Raw genomic sequence first — 21,602 nt, forward strand, 5'->3', positions numbered from 1 at the left:
ATGGAACCTCCGAGCCTCCCTGTGTTCAGGCCGGATCGTCGACTTAAGTCTGTGTCGTAATTATTTCGATTTTGAACGTTGCCATCGTTTCCACAACCAAGTGCTGGCAAAATCAGGGTAAGGAATAGGACTGAGCGAATAGCCACCCGTATGGATACCAGAGATATCGAGTGAATTGGCTGACTAAACGGATGGTTTTATATAATTTTAAATACAACATCTGTTTAACTATTTATGTGACATAAATAATAAATTGTTCAATAATTTGTAATTACATTCAATAATTATTTGATTACGAAATGAAACTGCGTTGTAGGAATTCATTCTTGATTAGATTAGTTCAATCTTTTTCATTATTTTGAGAAGCAAATTAATAAGGAAAAAAATAGTTTTTTGTAACATTTTTAATTACTTTGTCAAACTCATTCAATCAGATATATACAAACTCTGATCCTTATATACTTTCTCACTCTTTACTGGCGTACCCTTCCTTTGCTGTTTTATACATTCTTGATTCGTTACACATACACTGTCCATCTGATTTCAAAAATATAATGTCTTTTTGAGTACATTTGTAAATCAAACATACAACTTAATATTCATTTTCATCATTTCAGTCTTTCATTAAACTTTATTTCCCTTTTTCTATCCCTTTATTAAAAGCAAATATTTACTTTCTAGACTGATTTCTACATTTGTGAACAGTGACGAATTGTACTGTAAGTTCCTTGTGGACTTGTTTGCAGTTATTAAAACAAATCACCATGCATCTGTCTTTAAAGATTGCTTTGCATTTATTAAGTCGTAGAAAATTTAGTGCTCAAATGTATATGAAATACCCAAGGTGTTTGTGTGTGTGTATATATATATATATATATATATATATATATATATATATATATATATATATATATATATATATATACACAACTACACAACTATTGTAAATCTTTCATAAATTTTTCTTATCTTTTTTTAAATAAAGATTTCAAGGTCAGGTTTCCTTATGAAAAAAACAAAACACAAAATATGATTAATTTTGCATATGATAGCTTGATTGAAATTGCGTTGTTTTTTATTCACTTGATGATGTATGATCCCTTTACACCTGAGTAACCCCAGGTAGGCCATTGCGCCGAACTTCTCCGTTGCTTTTTTGTACGATTTACCTTGCAGGTGTAAAAAGGGCAACGCTGTGTATGAACTACAATTGTTATGTTAGATAAGACGGACAAACAGTTTTTAATAATGTATAAATCCAAGGTCATGAAAATTTTGATTAATTTTCTTGTGTGTATGATACAACCGCACAATCGAACTTTTTCTTACTAGTTCATATTACAGTTCAAAACACGATATGCGAAATAATACTTTTATCATTCTTCAGGTTATTTTGATATATAGTTGTTGATCATTTCATTATTTTAAAAATTGAAGGATGTCAAAAAAGTATCTGTTTAAATAGGTTTGGGTGCATGGTTAACTTTTAATTCTTTAATCAAAATTAAATCAATGACCAGTAACCATGTTTTTTCTCGATACCACCATCATCCGTACATCTCCTAGATATTTTCTTGCAATCTGCATTATTAATACTTTTTGAGCTTAAAAAAAAAGCCAGAACAAGTATTAAAATTTACTTAAATATATGTGTTTTATCATTTTATTTAATAGTTAATATTATCAGAATGCAACTGATTCATATCGTAAAGTTATGAAAGACGAGGGAATTTTGTGCATGGTTTCTTTTAAAGATGGAGAAACGCAACTGTTCTTAAAAAATATTGCATTCCTTTTCATGCAAAAGGATTTTTCATCAATGCAAAATATTACATAACAAGTTAACGCAAGGTATGATTTTTCCGATACCTTTATAACCGCATGATCAATTAAGCAATAAAAGCATCTCTTATTGTTTAGATACATTTTAGGGTTATATTGTTGCATTCACACCCACCAAATTTTCCCTCTATTTCCTATGAAAATTGATTGTACATTCATAGCTCTGTAAAAACTGTCAGAACTGAAATCTTCACGTGTATTTTGTTGATCGGTCGAAACCTTCAGCAACCCAAGAGAAATCACGGACTACATGAAAAAGTCATGCTGATAATAGACTAAAATTTCCATAAAAACAATTTGACTGTTTCTTTTATTCAACGTATTGATGTACATGAACAATAACTTATTTTTATCTTATGTAAATTTTACGATCAATTTTTATTAATTCGATACAAGATAGATGCAAATATAAACAATAAATTGCTTTCTTTGATAAATCGTGAGGGTAATGTAAGTGGCGATTATTGCCAAAAAATGTACATATTTTTTTTCCTGCAATGTCGCCGCTTACATATCCCACATGAATCACCGCAGAATGTATATTATTGTTTAAATAGTGAACATAAAAATCGCAATACCTGTATAGTATGGCCATTTAAGCTCACGGATGAAGGTTTCATGGTCAGCCATTGTGTCTATACATGTACTGTTTAAATAGTTTGTAAAAATTGTGAATAGATACATCTGAAAATTTAAACGACAGATACATTCAGCTGTCTTTATTCAACACTCACGTGCCAATGTCTTACAACGCACTAATTTGATAATAATTGCAGGGTTCTGCGCACCTGTAACGTTGTGAATAGTAGTGGTATTCATAATTCTATTTCGTAGCTTTGAAATAGAGACAAACAAATAAATGATGATATTACACATTAAAAATAAAATAATGCGTTGTTAAATGACAGATTATGTTACAAAACATACACTTTTTAATGAATTATACAATTATAAGCTATGATTTAAAAAAACTAATGGAAAGTGTTTTGTAACAACAGCGGGTTTTTTTTTGCATGAAATAGAATCAAATAATTTTGGGCCAGCTTGAATAATTTCAATGAAATACAATATCATCATAAAATAATCAGGAAAATAATTTTTAATTAAATTGAATACAATTAGGTCCAATTCTTGTCGCTCAAAACATTTAAATATATGCATACCATCAATGTTTTGACAAGAGCTTAATTTTTAGAAAGACCTTTTTAGAGATGTTCTTTTTTGTTGCATATATTTGACGTTCTTTTTGGTAAGAACTGAAATTGTAATATCATTTTTACTGTAACTAAAAAAGGCTTTTCAAGAAACTGAACATACATCCTAACGATACTTTGCACAAAAAATCAGTATCATTACAAATACTTTTCAGGATATTGAATTTATAACTGAAATGCCAATATACAATGATGCTGATAATCATTCTCATTTTACGAGAAGTTTATAAAAGATATCGAATGTTAATTTACCGCTGGTCAAAATTCTTCAAACCTATATAAAGATTCTTAAATAAATTTCAAATTAAGATATACGATCTGTTTTTAACAAGATCTTCTATTATATAGTTATATAATATTGTGATGTTACGAGCGGCATAACAATTTTAATGGTAAGCAGCTTAATTAAGCAGCTGTCGTTTGATTAAATAAAAATTCTTAAAAACTAAAACTAAAGTGTTGTACTACTTTTAACTGCAAATATCTAATTATTAGAAGTCGAATCTAAAAGATATCTTTTCAACGATTAACAGATTATCAATTACATCATTATAAAATTTTATATAATATCTCTTTAGGCCACTTCATTCATCTCTTTTATAGACTAATTAGAATTCTGCGCATTTATTTACTGTGCTGTTAATGAACAATTTTTGAATTACGTACTACAAATAAAATGTGAAAACAAGACATGTATATAAAGTAAAACGAATCTCCTATCCACAGACCAATTTATCCCACAGTCGCAGCGTTGTAAGGATTTTCTATAGCGCTCACTATGGTTTCAGTAGTATACAGAAGTGCTCTCTTCTTTGTAGCAGTTTTTGTTGTAAACATTCATACAAGCCAATGCTTGCTGAATGACCTCCTTGGCCGTAGAGCTTCGTCGACAACTGTAACTAACACGAGAGAACAATCCAAAACAGTTCGAAACAGCGGTCCCCAGAGAAATGTGGGAAGTCTGACAGGTGATGTGGCTAATGGAAATCCACTTCCTAATTTAGGTTCACTGACCGGATAATAAAAACCATTGTCCTTAGTTTACTGCTGCTAGCACTCTCATTTCATTTAGCAATAGCGATTCCAACAACATCCTCACTGCTCAAAATCGTAACGTGGAATGTTAGAGGCATCATCTCATCCACTTTACCGGTGTGTGCGTTACTGAATAAAACTCAATGTGACATTGCAATATTTTCCGAACACAAACTTAATAAATACTCAACAACCTATTTTGACAGTATTCATCCCCATTATTTCAGTGTTGTTAAACTTCACTCAGATTCGACTTACAACCATCCATATCCAGAACTAATTCACGGTAAAGGTGGTGTATCTCTTTTATTTAGAAAGAATCTTCGATTTTCCGTAAAAGAAATTGAAGGAATTCAAACGGACTGCATTGTGGGTGCTAAGATTATACTTAAAAATAGCCCCCCTCTCTATCTATTCGGCGTATATCTCCCAGCTGATAGTGACATAACTTATTATCAATGCACCGTTGATATAATGCACAGTTTATATGATCACTACTCCCAGTATGGACAAGTTATCTTTGCTGGCGACTTCAACGCTAGTCTGCTTCGTGAGTTACATACAAACAATATCAAGTCAGCCATCCTTTGCAAGTTTGTAGAGCGATGCAATTTTCTGACCCCCCTTGTTGACTTTTCTGTTTCTGGTCAATCGTTCTCATTTATTCCCAAACAAACTATGTTAGACTACATATTGCTCAGCCAGGACACATGTATAGCTAAATGCCACTACGAAATTCTTGAAGAAGGATCCATATCTTCAACATCCGACCACCTACCCGTCGTGTGCAACTTAGAAATACATACCAAAAGAACAAACTTGCAAGATTCTTGTTCTGTACTTCCAGCATGGCACAAAGCGAGTAGTGAAACCATATTGGAATATAAATTACGCACCAACGTCGAGTTACAAAAGCTAATCGATGTCAACATTGCGTCCAATGACGACATTAAAGTATACAATGAAACATTGATAGATATTCTATCTACTTCAGCTTCATCTTGTATTCCTTCATCGCGAACTAGCCCATATACAAAGCCTGGCTGGACAAAAGCTGTTAAAGAACTCCATGCAACAGAACGAGCAATGCGTCGAAAATGGATGCAAGAAGGCAGACCAAGAGGCTGGCAACACGATACCTACCGTAATTACAAACGCGCCAAACGTGCTTTCAGAAATGCTCACGATAAGGAATATGAAATCTTTATTCAGTCTGTCTATCGCGAAATAGACGAAGCCGCTGAACTTGACCTGCGACTTTTTTGGAGACTCATTAAGCAAAGACGTCCAAGATCTTCTCGATTTTATCCTGAAATCTGTGATGCAGCCGGAGAAAACCACACAGAACCAAATGAAATTGCTAATGCATTTGCAGACTTTTATGAAAACATTTACCGTTTTAGCGAAAGCGACTCTTTTGATAACGACTTTAAACATGTAATTCATTCCATGTATGATCAAATCAAAATAAATTCTGTTGACAAAGATCACATATTTCAAATCTCAAGTGATGATGTCATCACTGCCATATCCTCTTTAAAACAAAGGAAAGCGCCAGGAGCCGACAATATCACAAACGAACATATCTTATATTCTGACAATCTCATTGTTGAATGTCTATGCAAACTGTACAATGCAATTATTAACATCGGCTACGTCCCACCTCAATGGAAACGAGGTCTTATCGTTCCGATTCATAAAGGAGGCTCTAAGCCTAAAAACTCTTGTAACAGCTACCGTCCAGTAGCCTTACTACCAAGTATTTTCAAAATATTTGAAAAAGTGTTATCAATCAGAATATCCTCTCTGTCCTTATGTAAACCGTTTCCAAACTTACAACAACAAGGCTTTCAGAAAGAACTAGGTTGCCTCACTGCCTCATTTAACCTCCATGAAACACTGTATCACAACTTAGAAATGGGTAGTAACGTTTACATAAGCTTTCTAGACACAAGCAAAGCATTTGATACGGTATGGAGGAAAGGTCTCATGTGTAAATTGCATAAGCTTAACATTAGAGGAAAGATATGGAACATCATTGATGACTGTCATCAGAACACCGAGAGTGCAGTTATAGTCAACCAAACTAAATCACGCTGGTTTCCAGTCCAACAAGGCGTCAGACAGGGAGGCGTGTTGTCTTCCTTCCTATACCTTGTATTCATCAATGACCTGCTAGACGAACTTCAATTAGTACATTCTAACCACCCAATAATATTTGACAAAAATTACCATTCACCAGCCCTTGCAGACGACATAGCCTGCATCGCATTATCTCCAAGCGCTCTACAATCTATGCTTGACACTGCCTCTACATATGCATCCAAATGGCGATTTGAATACAACGCATCCAAATCATCCATTCTCTCATTCCGCGCTAAAAAACAGAAACCACCTGCAGAAGTAGACATTTACTTAGGACAATCCAAAATTCAATGTGGAATAGATTATGAACATTTAGGTATACCCATCAATTCAAATACAAAATCGAAATCTCGAATTTCAAACGCATGCTCCAAAGGATGGAAATCCTTCTACGCTTTGTCCGATCTACATATTTCTCGTATTAACCCCGCGACGATGGCTCACCTCTACCGGTCAGTAGTATTACCATCTGTCCTCTACGGGTGTGAAACCTGGAACCACATGACTAAAGAAGACGTAAGACGTCTTAGCTCTCTCCAACACGGAATCTGCAAGCAGATCTTTAACCTACCAAAACCTACCAGATCAGATATAGCCGAGCAATACATGAACATTCTACCAATCAAGGCAGAAATTGATACTAGAAAACTCCTCTTTTTAGGAAGACTTTGCCGGATGAACACTGAATTCCTTCCCAAAAAGATCTTTACCTCACGCCTGTTCTCCTTCCTGTACAACCTAAGTGAGACCCAGATGGGCTTTATTCCTGACGTCCTACAACTTCTCCAGACCTATCAACTTACAGATTACCTGAATACATGGCTTTCGGATGGATCATTCCCGTCAAAATCCGCCTGGAAATCGACGGTACGCTCATCTGTCTATACGCACCAAACTCTACAACGAATCGAACGAACAGCATACGATCCGGACTTCTTTCGCTTTAATGCTGTTTTCAGCACCTCTAATCCATTTATTATGTGGCAATACATCAATTCATATAGTGAAATTCAAAACCTCAAATTTACTTTCAAACTCATAGCTTCCAAACCTCTACAGACTTCGATAGCTTGTGTGTTGTGTGGACATTTTGTTACCGACGTATTTTCGCACGCTACCATCTCTTGTCCGGCATTAACAATACAGCATTCCAATTGGTGGAACTCGTTGACAAGGTCTTTTACCGTACACCTGGAAGCGGAACTCAGCGGCCTTCCGGAAGACGACCTTTTCCTAATACTCCTAGGAAAACAAACACTGACAGCTCTTTCTCAAGCGGAGGAAATAGAGTTTAGGAAATTGAACTCAAGACATGTTGTGACTTCTTGCGCGGTCTATAACGGACTCCTTGGGTAGCTCAATTCACAGCTCCCACCCCATCAACTTATTTAAAACTTTCTTACATTCAAAATATATGTAAATAATCTCATCCCTACATGTAATTTCATTCCTTATCACTACTTATATGTACATACATATCTTCATTTTATAATTTTGACTCGTTGACTGTAATTTACTTGTTGTTTGTATTATTCTATAATCTCCATAATGGAGGAAATAAAAGATGAATGAATGAATGAATGAATGTGAGGGTAATGTAAGTGGCGATTATTGCCAAAAAATGTACATATTTTTTTTCCTGCAATGTCGCCGCTTACATATCCCACATGAATCACCGCAGAATGTATATTATTGTTTAAATAGTGAACATAAAAATCGCAATACCTGTATAGTATGGCCATTTAAGCTCACGGATGAAGGTTTCATGGTCAGCCATTGTGTCTATACATGTACTGTTTAAATAGTTTGTAAAAATTGTGAATAGATACATCTGAAAATTTAAACGACAGATACATTCAGCTGTCTTTATTCAACACTCACGTGCCAATGTCTTACAACGCACTAATTTGATAATAATTGCAGGGTTCTGCGCACCTGTAACGTTGTGAATAGTAGTGGTATTCATAATTCTATTTCGTAGCTTTGAAATAGAGACAAACAAATAAATGATGATATTACACATTAAAAATAAAATAATGCGTTGTTAAATGACAGATTATGTTACAAAACATACACTTTTTAATGAATTATACAATTATAAGCTATGATTTAAAAAAACTAATGGAAAGTGTTTTGTAACAACAGCGGGTTTTTTTTTGCATGAAATAGAATCAAATAATTTTGGGCCAGCTTGAATAATTTCAATGAAATACAATATCATCATAAAATAATCAGGAAAATAATTTTTAATTAAATTGAATACAATTAGGTCCAATTCTTGTCGCTCAAAACATTTAAATATATGCATACCATCAATGTTTTGACAAGAGCTTAATTTTTAGAAAGACCTTTTTAGAGATGTTCTTTTTTGTTGCATATATTTGACGTTCTTTTTGGTAAGAACTGAAATTGTAATATCATTTTTACTGTAACTAAAAAAGGCTTTTCAAGAAACTGAACATACATCCTAACGATACTTTGCACAAAAAATCAGTATCATTACAAATACTTTTCAGGATATTGAATTTATAACTGAAATGCCAATATACAATGATGCTGATAATCATTCTCATTTTACGAGAAGTTTATAAAAGATATCGAATGTTAATTTACCGCTGGTCAAAATTCTTCAAACCTATATAAAGATTCTTAAATAAATTTCAAATTAAGATATACGATCTGTTTTTAACAAGATCTTCTATTATATAGTTATATAATATTGTGATGTTACGAGCGGCATAACAATTTTAATGGTAAGCAGCTTAATTAAGCAGCTGTCGTTTGATTAAATAAAAATTCTTAAAAACTAAAACTAAAGTGTTGTACTACTTTTAACTGCAAATATCTAATTATTAGAAGTCGAATCTAAAAGATATCTTTTCAACGATTAACAGATTATCAATTACATCATTATAAAATTTTATATAATATCTCTTTAGGCCACTTCATTCATCTCTTTTATAGACTAATTAGAATTCTGCGCATTTATTTACTGTGCTGTTAATGAACAATTTTTGAATTACGTACTACAAATAAAATGTGAAAACAAGACATGTATATAAAGTAAAACGAATCTCCTATCCACAGACCAATTTATCCCACAGTCGCAGCGTTGTAAGGATTTTCTATAGCGCTCACTATGGTTTCAGTAGTATACAGAAGTGCTCTCTTCTTTGTAGCAGTTTTTGTTGTAAACATTCATACAAGCCAATGCTTGCTGAATGACCTCCTTGGCCGTAGAGCTTCGTCGACAACTGTAACTAACACGAGAGAACAATCCAAAACAGTTCGAAACAGCGGTCCCCAGAGAAATGTGGGAAGTCTGACAGGTGATGTGGCTAATGGAAATCCACTTCCTAATTTAGGTTCACTGACCGGTGGCTTGACCGACGAAAATCCATTGAACAAAGTAGGAGGATTAGCCAACGGAAACCCACTCAACAAAGTAGAGGGATTGACCAGCGGACTGACTAACGGAAATCCATTAAACAAAGTAGGAGATTTGACCAATGGTAATCCACTCAGCAAAGTAGGAGATTTGACCAATGGTAATCCACTCAGCAAAGTAGGAGATTTGACCAATGGTAATCCACTCAACAAAGTAGGAGATTTGACCAATGGTAATCCACTCAACAAAGTAGGAGATTTGACCAATGGTAATCCACTCAGCCAAGTAGGAGATTTGACCAATGGTAATCCACTCAACAAAGTAGGAGATTTGACCAATGATTTGACCAATGGTAATCCACTCAACAAAGTAGGAGATTTGACCAATGGTAATCCACTCAGCAAAGTAGGAGATTTGACCAATGGTAATCCACTCAACAAAGTAGGAGATTTGACCAATGGTAATCCACTCAGCAAAGTAGGAGATTTGACCAATGGTAATCCACTCAACAAAGTAGGAGATTTGACCAATGGTAATCCACTCAGCAAAGTAGGAGATTTGACCAATGGTAATCCACTCAACAAAGTAGGAGATTTGACAAATGGTAATCCACTCAACAAAGTAGGAGATCTGACAAATGGTAATCCACTCAACAAAGTAGGAGATTTGACCAATGGTAATCCACTCAGCAAAGTAGGAGATTTGACCAATGGTAATCCACTCAACAAAGTAGGAGATTTGACCAATGGTAATCCACTCAGCAAAGTAGGAGATTTGACCAATGGTAATCCACTCAACAAAGTAGGAGGTTTGACCAGCGGATTAACAAATGATAACCCATTAAAGAAAGTCGGGGATCTGACAAGCGGATTGACAAACGATAATCTAAATGAAAGGCAAAACAGAAGAAATGGTGGAAGACAAAATCAAAAATCAATGCAGTCAGAAAGAACTTCGTCCACACAAGGACTTGACAGAACAAGAGAAAGAGTCCAAGAGGTAGAAAATACTCAAGAAGGACAGCAAGCAGATAATGCCGGAAGAAGAGATCGCAACAACAGAAATACTCGTAACAGAGGTGGGGGATCTATTAATGCAAGAAGTCAGTCGGGGAGAGGAACATCATCGATGCAAACTTCTGTCAGTGAGAGAAATACTCAACAAGGTATTAGAACGACCGAAAGAGAGCAGATAGAAGGAAATACTGTGGGAGGTCAGCAAGAAGATACCGTCAGAGGAAGAGATCGCAACAATAGAAATAGTCGTAACAGAGGTGGTGGATCTAGCAATGCAAGAAGTCAGTCGGGGAGAGGAACATCACCGAGGCAAACTTCTGTCAGTGAGAGAAATAATCAACGAGGTGATAGAACAACCGAAACAGAACAGGTAGAAGCAAGTCAGACCGAACGAACCTTGAATCAACGTGTTGCAAAGGCAGAAAGAAATACCAATCGACAAGCTAACGAGAGAACGCAAAGACAGGGTTAACCAGATTTGATCAACATTCATATATATGCAACATGCATATTTACGTTGAGGACAATATAAGTCATTTTCAACTGTGTACCTAGGTATGAAATATTAACAATAATAATAAAGCAGTATCAGTGTAATACAAGCTCTTTTTGTTTTCATTTTAAAACGTCACCGGCCAAAGGACTATCTGAGCGTTTAACCATAATTTATTCGCTTTAATTCATTTTTTTGAAGATTTAGGTACAATGAACGTTAAATTGTTGAATTTGCTCCAATTTGTTGAGTATCTAAAATTAAAATGTACACATTAAAAGGAGAAAATAAAAATCATGATACTTTGTACCACAAAACATTTTCCCCTGAGACATTGGGTAATTTCCATAGCAAATAAATAATTATACTGACCAAGTATGATTTTTCCCTATTTCTCACGAAAAATTGATGGTAACTCAACGCTCTATATTAACTGACAACACTAAAATCTTCACGCCCGTTTATCAATTGGTCGAAACCTTCAACAACCGCGCAAAGGACTAATTGGACGAAAGAATCATAATGATTTCAGATTCAAATTTTCATAAACGACGATTTGGCTGTTTCTCATATTAAACGTACTGATGAACATTAACGATAGTTTTAAAAATTTACTTACTCAACAATCAATTTATTAATTTGATTAAAATATAAATATGAACAATAAAATGCTCAATTGACGATTCATGGGAGTTATGAATGTAGTGATCATTGCAGAAAAATTGGCATAACGTGCTAAGGCGTGTTTTTTTTATGTATTCCCTGTATTGTCGCCACCTTCATATCATGCATGAACCACAAATAAAAGCATTTTATTTTTTAAGTGAACTTTTCATACAATTTTTTATAATGGACATACATGTAAATAAATACATTTAGATTTCTACCCTTTGAGTATTTTCTCCTTTATTTCTTCAGAAAACCGTCTGTGATTTACAGTTCAGAAGAAACTGAAAGAACTGAAATCGATTAACATAGACAAAAAGTTCTATGCATGTACATGGAGAAATTCATCATTTTCTCAAAATGGCACTGCTGTACATATGCATTTTTTTTGGTTATACTTTTGCTGTTGTTAATGAAAAATGCAACAATTTGTTAATAAAAATATAAACACACAATACTGATACTTTCTTAATGATTCTTTTGCGATATGAAGAAAAATATCCATCAAAAAAGTTATTTTCCACACGAAACAAAATTTACTCTTAGATCAATCAACATGGTGAAGACACAAGTATTTTACTTTTTTAATTGCTATGTCGGCCTTTCCTTGAAAAATACGATATGATAATAGTTTGAATATTTTGGAAACAAGAAAGTTTGACATGAGAGAATTGAGCAAAATGTATGATTTCTAAAATAATTGTATCACCACTCAAATGTTTTTATGTAAGAAAGTCAAGTTACGAATGTAATTTGTTTTATCATAAAAATTTGATATGTAGTTTGAATTGAAAATCATATCTCGGGATTTAGATTTTTATGAAGGTCATCAATATTTGATTTAAAGAATCAGCGAATTTTGTTTATTCATATTATTGATGGTACTCTGCAGCATTTTGTGGTGTTTGTAAATCTGTGTAGGCAGAAAATTATCGTCACATATTTGTGTATATGAAAGTGTTGTTTATTAAAATGTGATATGTTTTATTCATATATAATTCACGATAATCCAAAGACAGTTACAACCATTATTAAAATGGGATAAAGAAAGCATTGTACATCATAAGGTTAAAACTCTCTAGCTCAAGAAGAAGACTGTTGCACCACCATTCGTATTTTGATACGAAAGACAAAAATCTATATCTAGCAAAATTATGAATGATATTTTAAATGACACTAAAAGGACATTTTAGTTAAGTACTAGTTGTAACCAAAAGGCACCAAAAGTATTAAATGACATACAAGCTCATTGATGACGGTGAAATATAAGCATATTAGGGATGGCAATCGATTGCAGAATTGCTAATCGCTAATTGCAATCCCTTCCGACCAATTACCCAGTTACGCGTATCAGGACACGCAGATTTTCATCATGTTTTTTAAATATTATTTTTAAAGAACGATATAACTGTCTGTTAATGTAATGAAATCTCATGATAATTATTCGATAAAAAATTAAAACAACGACCAAAAAGTCATCAAATCGTAAATAGTATCAATGATCACATCTCGCAAATTTGGTAGTCAATTCAACTTCTCAAAACAAAGTCTGCAATGACAAGTTATATTAATATCTGTTTAAAATAATTCTCCTTTTGGATAGTAGTAACACGCATGTACCCGCTTTACTGTTGCATTTTCTATGTAATAGATAATATCATGTTATAGAAAAAATGTAAAAAAAAAAAAAATAAACCAAGGAACTTACATAATAATAATTGTACCGGTACTCAACAATGATAATAGTAGCATTCATTAATGATTCGTGAAGAGATGAACAGGCAAGCCAGTGACATGTTGTTTTAAAAGACATTATAAATAATACCTGCTGACCAATCTCAGCCAGGAGTCTTAACGGTCTCCAATTTAATTTGATTGGATATTAGTCTTGAAAGACAAAATATGAATTTCTTTTAAAAATGCGTTAAAAAAACCATTATTTTTTAATTTATACGACTTACGTATTACTGATTTAATAACCGGTTACCGATTACTTATACTGTAACCAGTTACAAACGCTTCGACCGAGTAATCGGTTAACCATTTAAAGATTGCCATTCGTCATACATAAAGCTTCTTAAATCCTTACCAAATATAAGAACAAATTGTTTTGTTTTACATGTATCTGATTAAAGCCCGATAACTCCTTCTCTTCGATAAAAAAAAATAAAAAACTTCAAATGAATTTAAAAATGAATACGTAGTTAGTTCTTTATCTGATTCTTGTTTTTAGAATCAACCGAATAAATATAACATAATTATTTTGTAGTTCAACATTAAGGGAGATGTGCGGCCATCTTGTACGTTTGAAAGTAAGAATAAAAACACTTCTTGAACTCGCTTGTTTCTGCCCAAAATCGGCAAAAAAAAATTGCCAAAAGATATAAAAGCAATAAATATGAAGTCTTACATGTTATTTTGCTTGAAAAGTGTGAATACAAGAACAGGGAAATGCCTTTTTAAGCACTCAAAACAGCTGTTGAACTGCGCAGTTACAGACTTATTTTGAAGATTTAAAAAAAACACCTGCTTGTTGTCCAGGAATAGATTGGAAAATTTAGGAAAATATAATGCTTATTTTGATTTTTCTATTAAAATGATCCCTGTATTTGATGTTCAGATGGTGATATAACCATTTTTCATAAAGCTTGTTTACGTATACCAAAAACTATACTCTGGGGTATTTAATATGATACCCGTCCCTCGAAATGCTGACGCTCATTTTTGACGCCAATCTTTGTTTTCTTTAATTTGACCATTGGCGACGACCAACGAAGCAGATATTAATTGGTAATCCGAGTAACTCAAGTGAACTGAAAACAGTAAGATGTTTCTATGGTAGCACATACGGATTATGAAAATTATGATGATAAAATAGTCATATTATATAAGATGGTGTTCACGTGTGTGTACATTGTATAGCGATGTTTAATGAAGTAATTTTTGCAGAATGCAATTTGTCCCTGTGTGTTTCAATTACCACAGGTATCGATATATCTTTTTCGTAGTTTACACTAGTAAATTGATGATACAGAACATTAAAAATAGAAAAATGCGCTGTTACATGACAAATGAGATTATAAAACAGGTACTTTGTTATTTATTATGTAGATTTTATGGTACTAAAAGCAGAAAAAATTCTTTCAACACAGTTACATAGGATTCCAACAAATGACAATGATATCAAATCAATAATTAAGGCTAAGACATTATCGTTTAAAAATAAGATATGAAATATGAACACTCTTTTGATATATATATATTTTTTTATATTTGACAGAACTGAACTGGTTTATCTATTGCATCTACTTTTTTTTCAATTCTTATTTCATTTGTCTATAAAAAAGAACATACAACATAATATATGTATGAATATATATTTCGATGCTGATAATATTACTGTGATTTCATCAATATTTGTTGAAAACCAATTTTCGTGGATTTCGTTGTTTAGTTGGTCCACGAAATTAAATGTTCATCGAAGTGCAATTTCTGTTAACATTTTGTATTGATAGGGTCATTGGCCACGAATTTACCTATCCTTGAAACTGTGATTTTCACTTCATCCACGACAATTAATACCCTTGAATATTAATGAAACCACAGTACATTATGCATGTAATTCATTATTTGTTTACATGTGACTGTAAATTAAAAACAATTTTTCAAAACACTGTCAGCAGTAATTGAACATTAACTTTAGATTTAAATTACTGACAAACAAGTTGATAAAACAAGATCATGATTGCAGTGGTCAACACTTCGATACACCAACTTTGTCAAGAAATACAATTTTCCGTTAGGCCGGATTTATACTTATCGTTAGGCCATTATCAATAACCAAATTGTATATCGATTTTCCGTTTTCTCGATTACGATAAAGAGCACATGGCGGGTGTGACCGGTCAGCAAAAGATGATCACTCCTCCATGACCATGTTTGTATTTTTCCTTCGGGCTTTTGATTTTGAACACTATTCGTTATCACCATATTTCATCTAAGCTACACGGAAGTAAATTATGAAATTGAAAGGCATTCTTTTTTTGTAACAACTGAAAAACTCTTAATGCGGTCTCTTACAATGTAGATAGGTCTCAACCAATTTTGTTACTCGGTTTCTTGTTATGAAGTCATCTAATGAATAATTTGTTATGCCTATACATGTAGGTTGATATTATTCAGATAGCGTTTAAGAGTAAAACCATTTTATGTTTATACTGAACGGTGATTTATTGATATTGTAAATCAAATTTGATTTGCGTACAAAAAAAGTTTGCAAAGTTAGCGCACATGCATGATCGTATAAAGATTTTTACATTTGCTTAAAATTATAAAGGAAATGAAATTTCAAAAATGTTTTCGAAAATCAGGAATGAACATTACACTTTTTTCCTTAGTCTTTCTAAAGTTTGTTACATTTATAATTGATGCCTAATATGTAGTTAGATAAAACCAATTATTCGGGAGACGAAACAATAAGGGTTTTTTTTTTTATACATGCCCATGATGCATAATAAATCGATGTTAGTACCACTTTTTATAAACGAAATTGCAAAACATAATAACAATTTGAATCGATTTTTATTCTCAAATAAGAATTTTGAAACCTTTTAACATTATTGCAATGAATTCTAATAAAAATTGTTAAAGTTAATAAGGAATCTGAAATGAAAAAAATAAATAAATTTTAACTTGAATTCTTTTTAAAGTGGTCTGTAACCAGATGGTCATCCTTTGAATTTAAATTGGTCACTATGATACTTATATATACCTTGAAACTGTGCAATTAATTGTTGTAAAGATGACTAACAGAATAAACTTTGTGACTGTTGTAGCACTGCGCAGCATTCCTAAATGATGTTATGCAACCAAGTGCAGAATGCAGGCACACTAATATAGAAATTGGGAGTTTATAAATAAGTTGCCATATTTGGCGATTCTGTGTCTGCATCGATAGCTCTGGTACTCTATAGTGAGTCATATCGCATGTTTTATATAACCTTTGTCACCTTTTAAACCATGAACTCATGTTTAATTTTATAGATGACATTTTAATATTGTACGTAAGCCATGTGTCATACTCAGGCGGGATACCCAAAGCCTGCATCCCAATATTCTTAGTCCTAAATGAGATTAATTAATTAGGTACGGAATTCGGGCACAATAAAATCCAAAATGAAAATATATAAGCAAGTTACAAACAAATTGTCATATTTGGCGATACTGTGTCTGCAATGAAGGCCCTGATACTGCAATCTAGGCATGTAATGCTTGTTCTATCTATTTAACCTTTGTAATCTTAATGGCACGTATGAATGAATGTCTTTTTCTATGACTTTTTAATATTATGCGTAGACGATGCAACATAATCATGTGGGAGACTCAGAGACTCGGAGTTTCGGAGACTCAAAACCTGAATCCATACTCTTTGATAGTCATATCTGACAGTTTTGTTGCTTTATTTAGATATGAAATATAACTCTGGAATTTGAATACTGAAAGTTCACTCATGATCATCATAGATGGGCCGAAATAGTCGGAACTGTCAATCATAAGTAAAATGTTATATAATCCCCTGTAACTTTATATTAATGTAGATCTTTCATTTTTCGGCTTATAATTTTGATTTTAGATTTTGATTCAGCTTAAAAATTGGGCTGTTAAATTTGATGTTGTAAATTTAACAAATCTATACGATCACGCTTTTTAATAAACTGCTTGTGAAACTATAATTGGACTTTGGGGTTTCTAAGTTTGCAACTCAAGGGGATTAAGAAAACGGACATCTTACAAGTCTCAGATTTAAATTTCACCTATACTAAATGACTCTCATAATGCAATGATGATTTTTTAAAGAATGTCAACGATTGTTGGAATATTCAACTATCCGTCGGTCAAACTAATCTCTAATTTGACTTTTCTTAATTGGTTGCTCTGAAGTTTAAAAAAAAAATAACGCTTCGTTGGTTTCTGAGTAAATTAGGTACCTGAGCTATTTTTATTGTTTTGTCAATCGGTGCCAATATTTCATTTGCTTATTTATAAAGATCTTATTTTGGTCAATATTACAGAAAATATCTGGAAGACATAGGTGTGCTTAATCTGAAAAAAATAAAAGGCCCACGGGCAACAACACTCACCTGGGGAACAATAGCCATGATAAAATCAGTTTTATGGAGTCTTATACAAAATGTCACGACAATGTAGAAGAACAGATTCCGTTTAAAAGGATTTCCAAAACTGCCTAGATATTTTTATGCTTAATATGGCCCCTCTTGTAACTGGATGATTTCATGGTCATATCACCATCATTGATATTTCAGCTTTCAAGAAGATCTTTAAAAAACTGTTTTAATAAATATAAACATACATACATGTATATCAAACTTTAAACTACTGGTTTGGCTCGAGGATTGTCAAGGGGCTTTATTCTAAACAAATGAAGATCAGGAAATGTCAAGATGCTTGCATATAAGAAATACCTTGAATCATAACATTTGAGTTTTTCTTCTCTCAGTGATAATGATTTGATCAAACTTTAATCTACAATACCTAAGGATGCTTTCACACAAGTTGAAGCTTTTCTAGGCAAAGGATATTATGGACATCCTAGAGATTTAAACTCGACAGTTTATTAAATTTCATTTGGTTTTAAAAAGTTTTCTAAAAACGAAATTATGTTTTTATAACTGCAACTATTTGATTAGATTTAATTTTCAACGATAAACGAAATAATTATTACATCATTTAACATTGTACCAGATATCCTTTAGGCCATTTAATTAATCTTCTCCGTAACTAATTAGGATTTTGCGTATTATATTTACCCTACTGTTAATGAACTCTTATAAATTACGTATTACAAAAAAATCTAAAAACAAAAAACAAGACATGTATATTAAGTAAAACGAAATTGTATCCACAGACCAATTTGTCCCATAGTAGCAGCGTTATTAGGATCGTCTATAGCGCTCACTATGGTTTCAGTAGTTTACAGAAGTGCTCTCTTCTTTGTTGCAATTTTTCTTGTTAACATTCGAACAAGCCAATGCTTACTGAATGGCGTCCTCGGTCGAAGACCTTCGTCATCATCTGAATATAACACGGAAGAACAATCCAAAACATTAAAAAATAATGGTAGAGGACATCGTCAATCATCGCAGTCAGAGAGAACTTTGTCCATTCATGGACTTGACAGATCAACAAAAAAAGCCCAAGAAGCAGATAGACAGGAAGGAAAAAATACTTTAGCAAGAGATCGCAACAATAGAAATAGTCGTAACTTGGGCAGTGACACAAGATGGCAGTCAGAGAGAGGAACAGCATCGATGCAAACTTCTGTCAATGAAAGAAACAATCACCAAGGTGATAGAACGACCGATAGAGACCAAGTAGAAGGGAAAACTGTAGGAAGACAGCAAACAGATAACGTCGGAGAAAGAGATCACACCGTTAGAAATGGTCGTAACAGGACTGGTGGATCTAGTAATGCAACAAGTCAGTCGGAGAGAGAAATATCATCGATGCAAACTTCTGTCAATCAGAGAAATTATCAACAAGGTGATAGAACGATTGAAAGAGAACAGGTAGAAGGAAATACTGTAGGGAGACAGCAAGTAGATAACGTCGGAGAAAGAGATCGCAACGATAGAAATGGTCGTAACAAGGGTGATAGATCTAGTAACACAAGAAGTCAGTCCGAGGAAGAAACAAGATCGATGCAAACTTCTGCTAGTGAGAGAAATAATCAACGAGGTAATAGAATAACGGAAAGAGAACAGGTAGCAGGAAATACTGTAGGAAGACAGCAAGCAGATAACGTCGGAGAAAGAGATCGCAACGATAGAAATGGTCGTAACAGGGAAGGTGGATCAAGTAACACAAGAAGTCAGTCGGGAAGAGGAACGACATTGATGCAAACGTCTGAGAGAAATAATCAACAAGTTGATAGAACGAGCCAAAGGGACCAGGTCGAAGCAGGTCAGTTCAAAAGAAACTTGAATCAACGTGTTGCAAAGGAAGAAAGAAGTATCGGTCGACAAGCTAACAAGAGAACACAAAGACCGGGTTAACCAGATTTGATCAGCTCGTCATGTGGCAAAACGAATATTTACGTTGATGACAATATGTGTATTTTCTAAACATATCCTAATGGATGAAATGTTAACAGCACAGTGTTTGTGAATATATGGAATAAAGCAGTATCAATGTAATTATCTAATCAATTTTTATGTACTTATCTTAACGTGTCACTGCAGGTCCAAACAGTTTCTAAACTTGATATACTAAATTTAACGATTTTCTACTTTTAATGAATAGTTTACAACAGACTTAATGATAAGGATTAGATTGACAAATTTGCTTCAATTTTTTGAGAATCAAAAACTAAAACAAACATATACAAAACATTTTATCGAATAGTTAATGCATTTTAAAATATAGTGGTTTAGTGAAAAAGGAGAAAATATCAATGTAGTTTAATTGATTAGTTCTAAAAAATATTTCTACGGAACATGGAGGAAAATGTCCATCCAGTTACTGACATCACAAAAAAGACCTTTTCAAAGAATATATATATATATATATATATATATATATATATATATATATATATATATATATATATATATATATATATATATATATATATAAATTAAATAAGAAAACACGAAAAACGTTCAATATAGCTTAAGCGCTTTCATTTTAAAATCTTCAGAAGCTATATAATGGTAACATAGTAACGTGACGTCAAAAAACTTGAACGTTGAACGGCAATGTCTATTATGACGTCATAGTTAGATTTAATAAAATATAATTTGCAACATAGTATATAACATACAATTCAATACATTGTTATTACAGACAGTTCAATTTGGGTTTAAAAATACGGATGAACTGTTTTTCTTTTTCTCTTCTTTGCACATTACTGTCACTCAACAGTTTGTAAAATGGAAAGATTTTAAACTGTTTATTGCCGCAAGTGTCCAAATGCTCACTTAACGGTATCTGTCGATATCCCGGGGTGTTTATGTGTTGTTTGTGTACACGCACACGGGCCCGAAGTGGATTGCTTGTTTCCCCAATATAGTACTCGTTGCAGCCTGGACATGTTATAACATATAATACATTCTTAGTGTCACATGACATGTCCGTCTTTACGATGAATTCTTTTCCGTTGAAGTCGTACTTAGATCCCTCTGTAATATGGTCACAGGTCCCGCATCGTGGGTTTCTACACTTAGTAACTGTGTGTTTAGTATCAAAATGGGAAGTGCACAATATTCGTTTTAGATTTTTAGGCTGACGTCTGCTGTTGATGAAGTTCACATCTTTGTAAATTTCTTTCGTGGATTGGTCGTTGATGAGGATATTATTAAACTGATGAATTATTGGCGTAATGTTCATATTTCTTGGATTAAAAGTATGTACAAATGGAATAATATCAATGGTCATTTCCGGATGTTTACTGGCTAATAATTCCGATCTATCATACGTCCTGGCTTTACGAATTCCGTCGTCAATGAGACCTTCGGGATAACCTTGGTTAGTGAGGTAATGTTTGAGTTCCCCGAGGCGTATGTCTTGGGTGTTTTCATCGCTCACAATGGTACAAATACGTCGAGCTAAATTATATGGAATAGCAGTTTTTGTATGATGAGGGTGACACGAATTAAAATGAAGATATTGATGTGTGTCAGTTGTTTTGTAGTATATATCAGTAAAAAGTTTTGAATTCTTCTTTATAACCAGAACGTCCAAAAATGGTAATTTGGTGTCACTACTTTCTAAAGTAAATTTGATGT

General features: G+C 33.2%; 2 protein-coding genes across 2 annotated transcripts; both read left to right on the forward strand.

Annotated features, from left to right (window-relative positions):
- The first annotated feature begins 9,375 nt into the window (after window positions 1–9,375).
- Window positions 9,376–11,112, forward strand: LOC105343510 (homeobox-like protein HDP1). Its single transcript, XM_034463615.2, has one exon. It carries the CDS (start codon window positions 9,376–9,378, stop codon window positions 11,110–11,112), a length of 1,737 nt encoding a protein of 578 aa, XP_034319506.2.
- A 7,664-nt stretch (window positions 11,113–18,776) lies between these two features.
- LOC117687309 (serine/arginine-rich splicing factor 4-like) lies at window positions 18,777–19,871 on the forward strand. Its single transcript, XM_034463626.2, has one exon. The coding sequence runs from the start codon at window positions 18,777–18,779 to the stop codon at window positions 19,869–19,871; it is 1,095 nt and encodes a 364-aa protein (XP_034319517.2).
- Window positions 19,872–21,602: the final 1,731 nt, after the last annotated feature.

This window comes from Magallana gigas, chromosome 5 (genome assembly GCF_963853765.1).
Source record: "Magallana gigas chromosome 5, xbMagGiga1.1, whole genome shotgun sequence".
NCBI classification, from domain to species: Eukaryota; Metazoa; Mollusca; class Bivalvia; order Ostreida; family Ostreidae; genus Magallana; species Magallana gigas.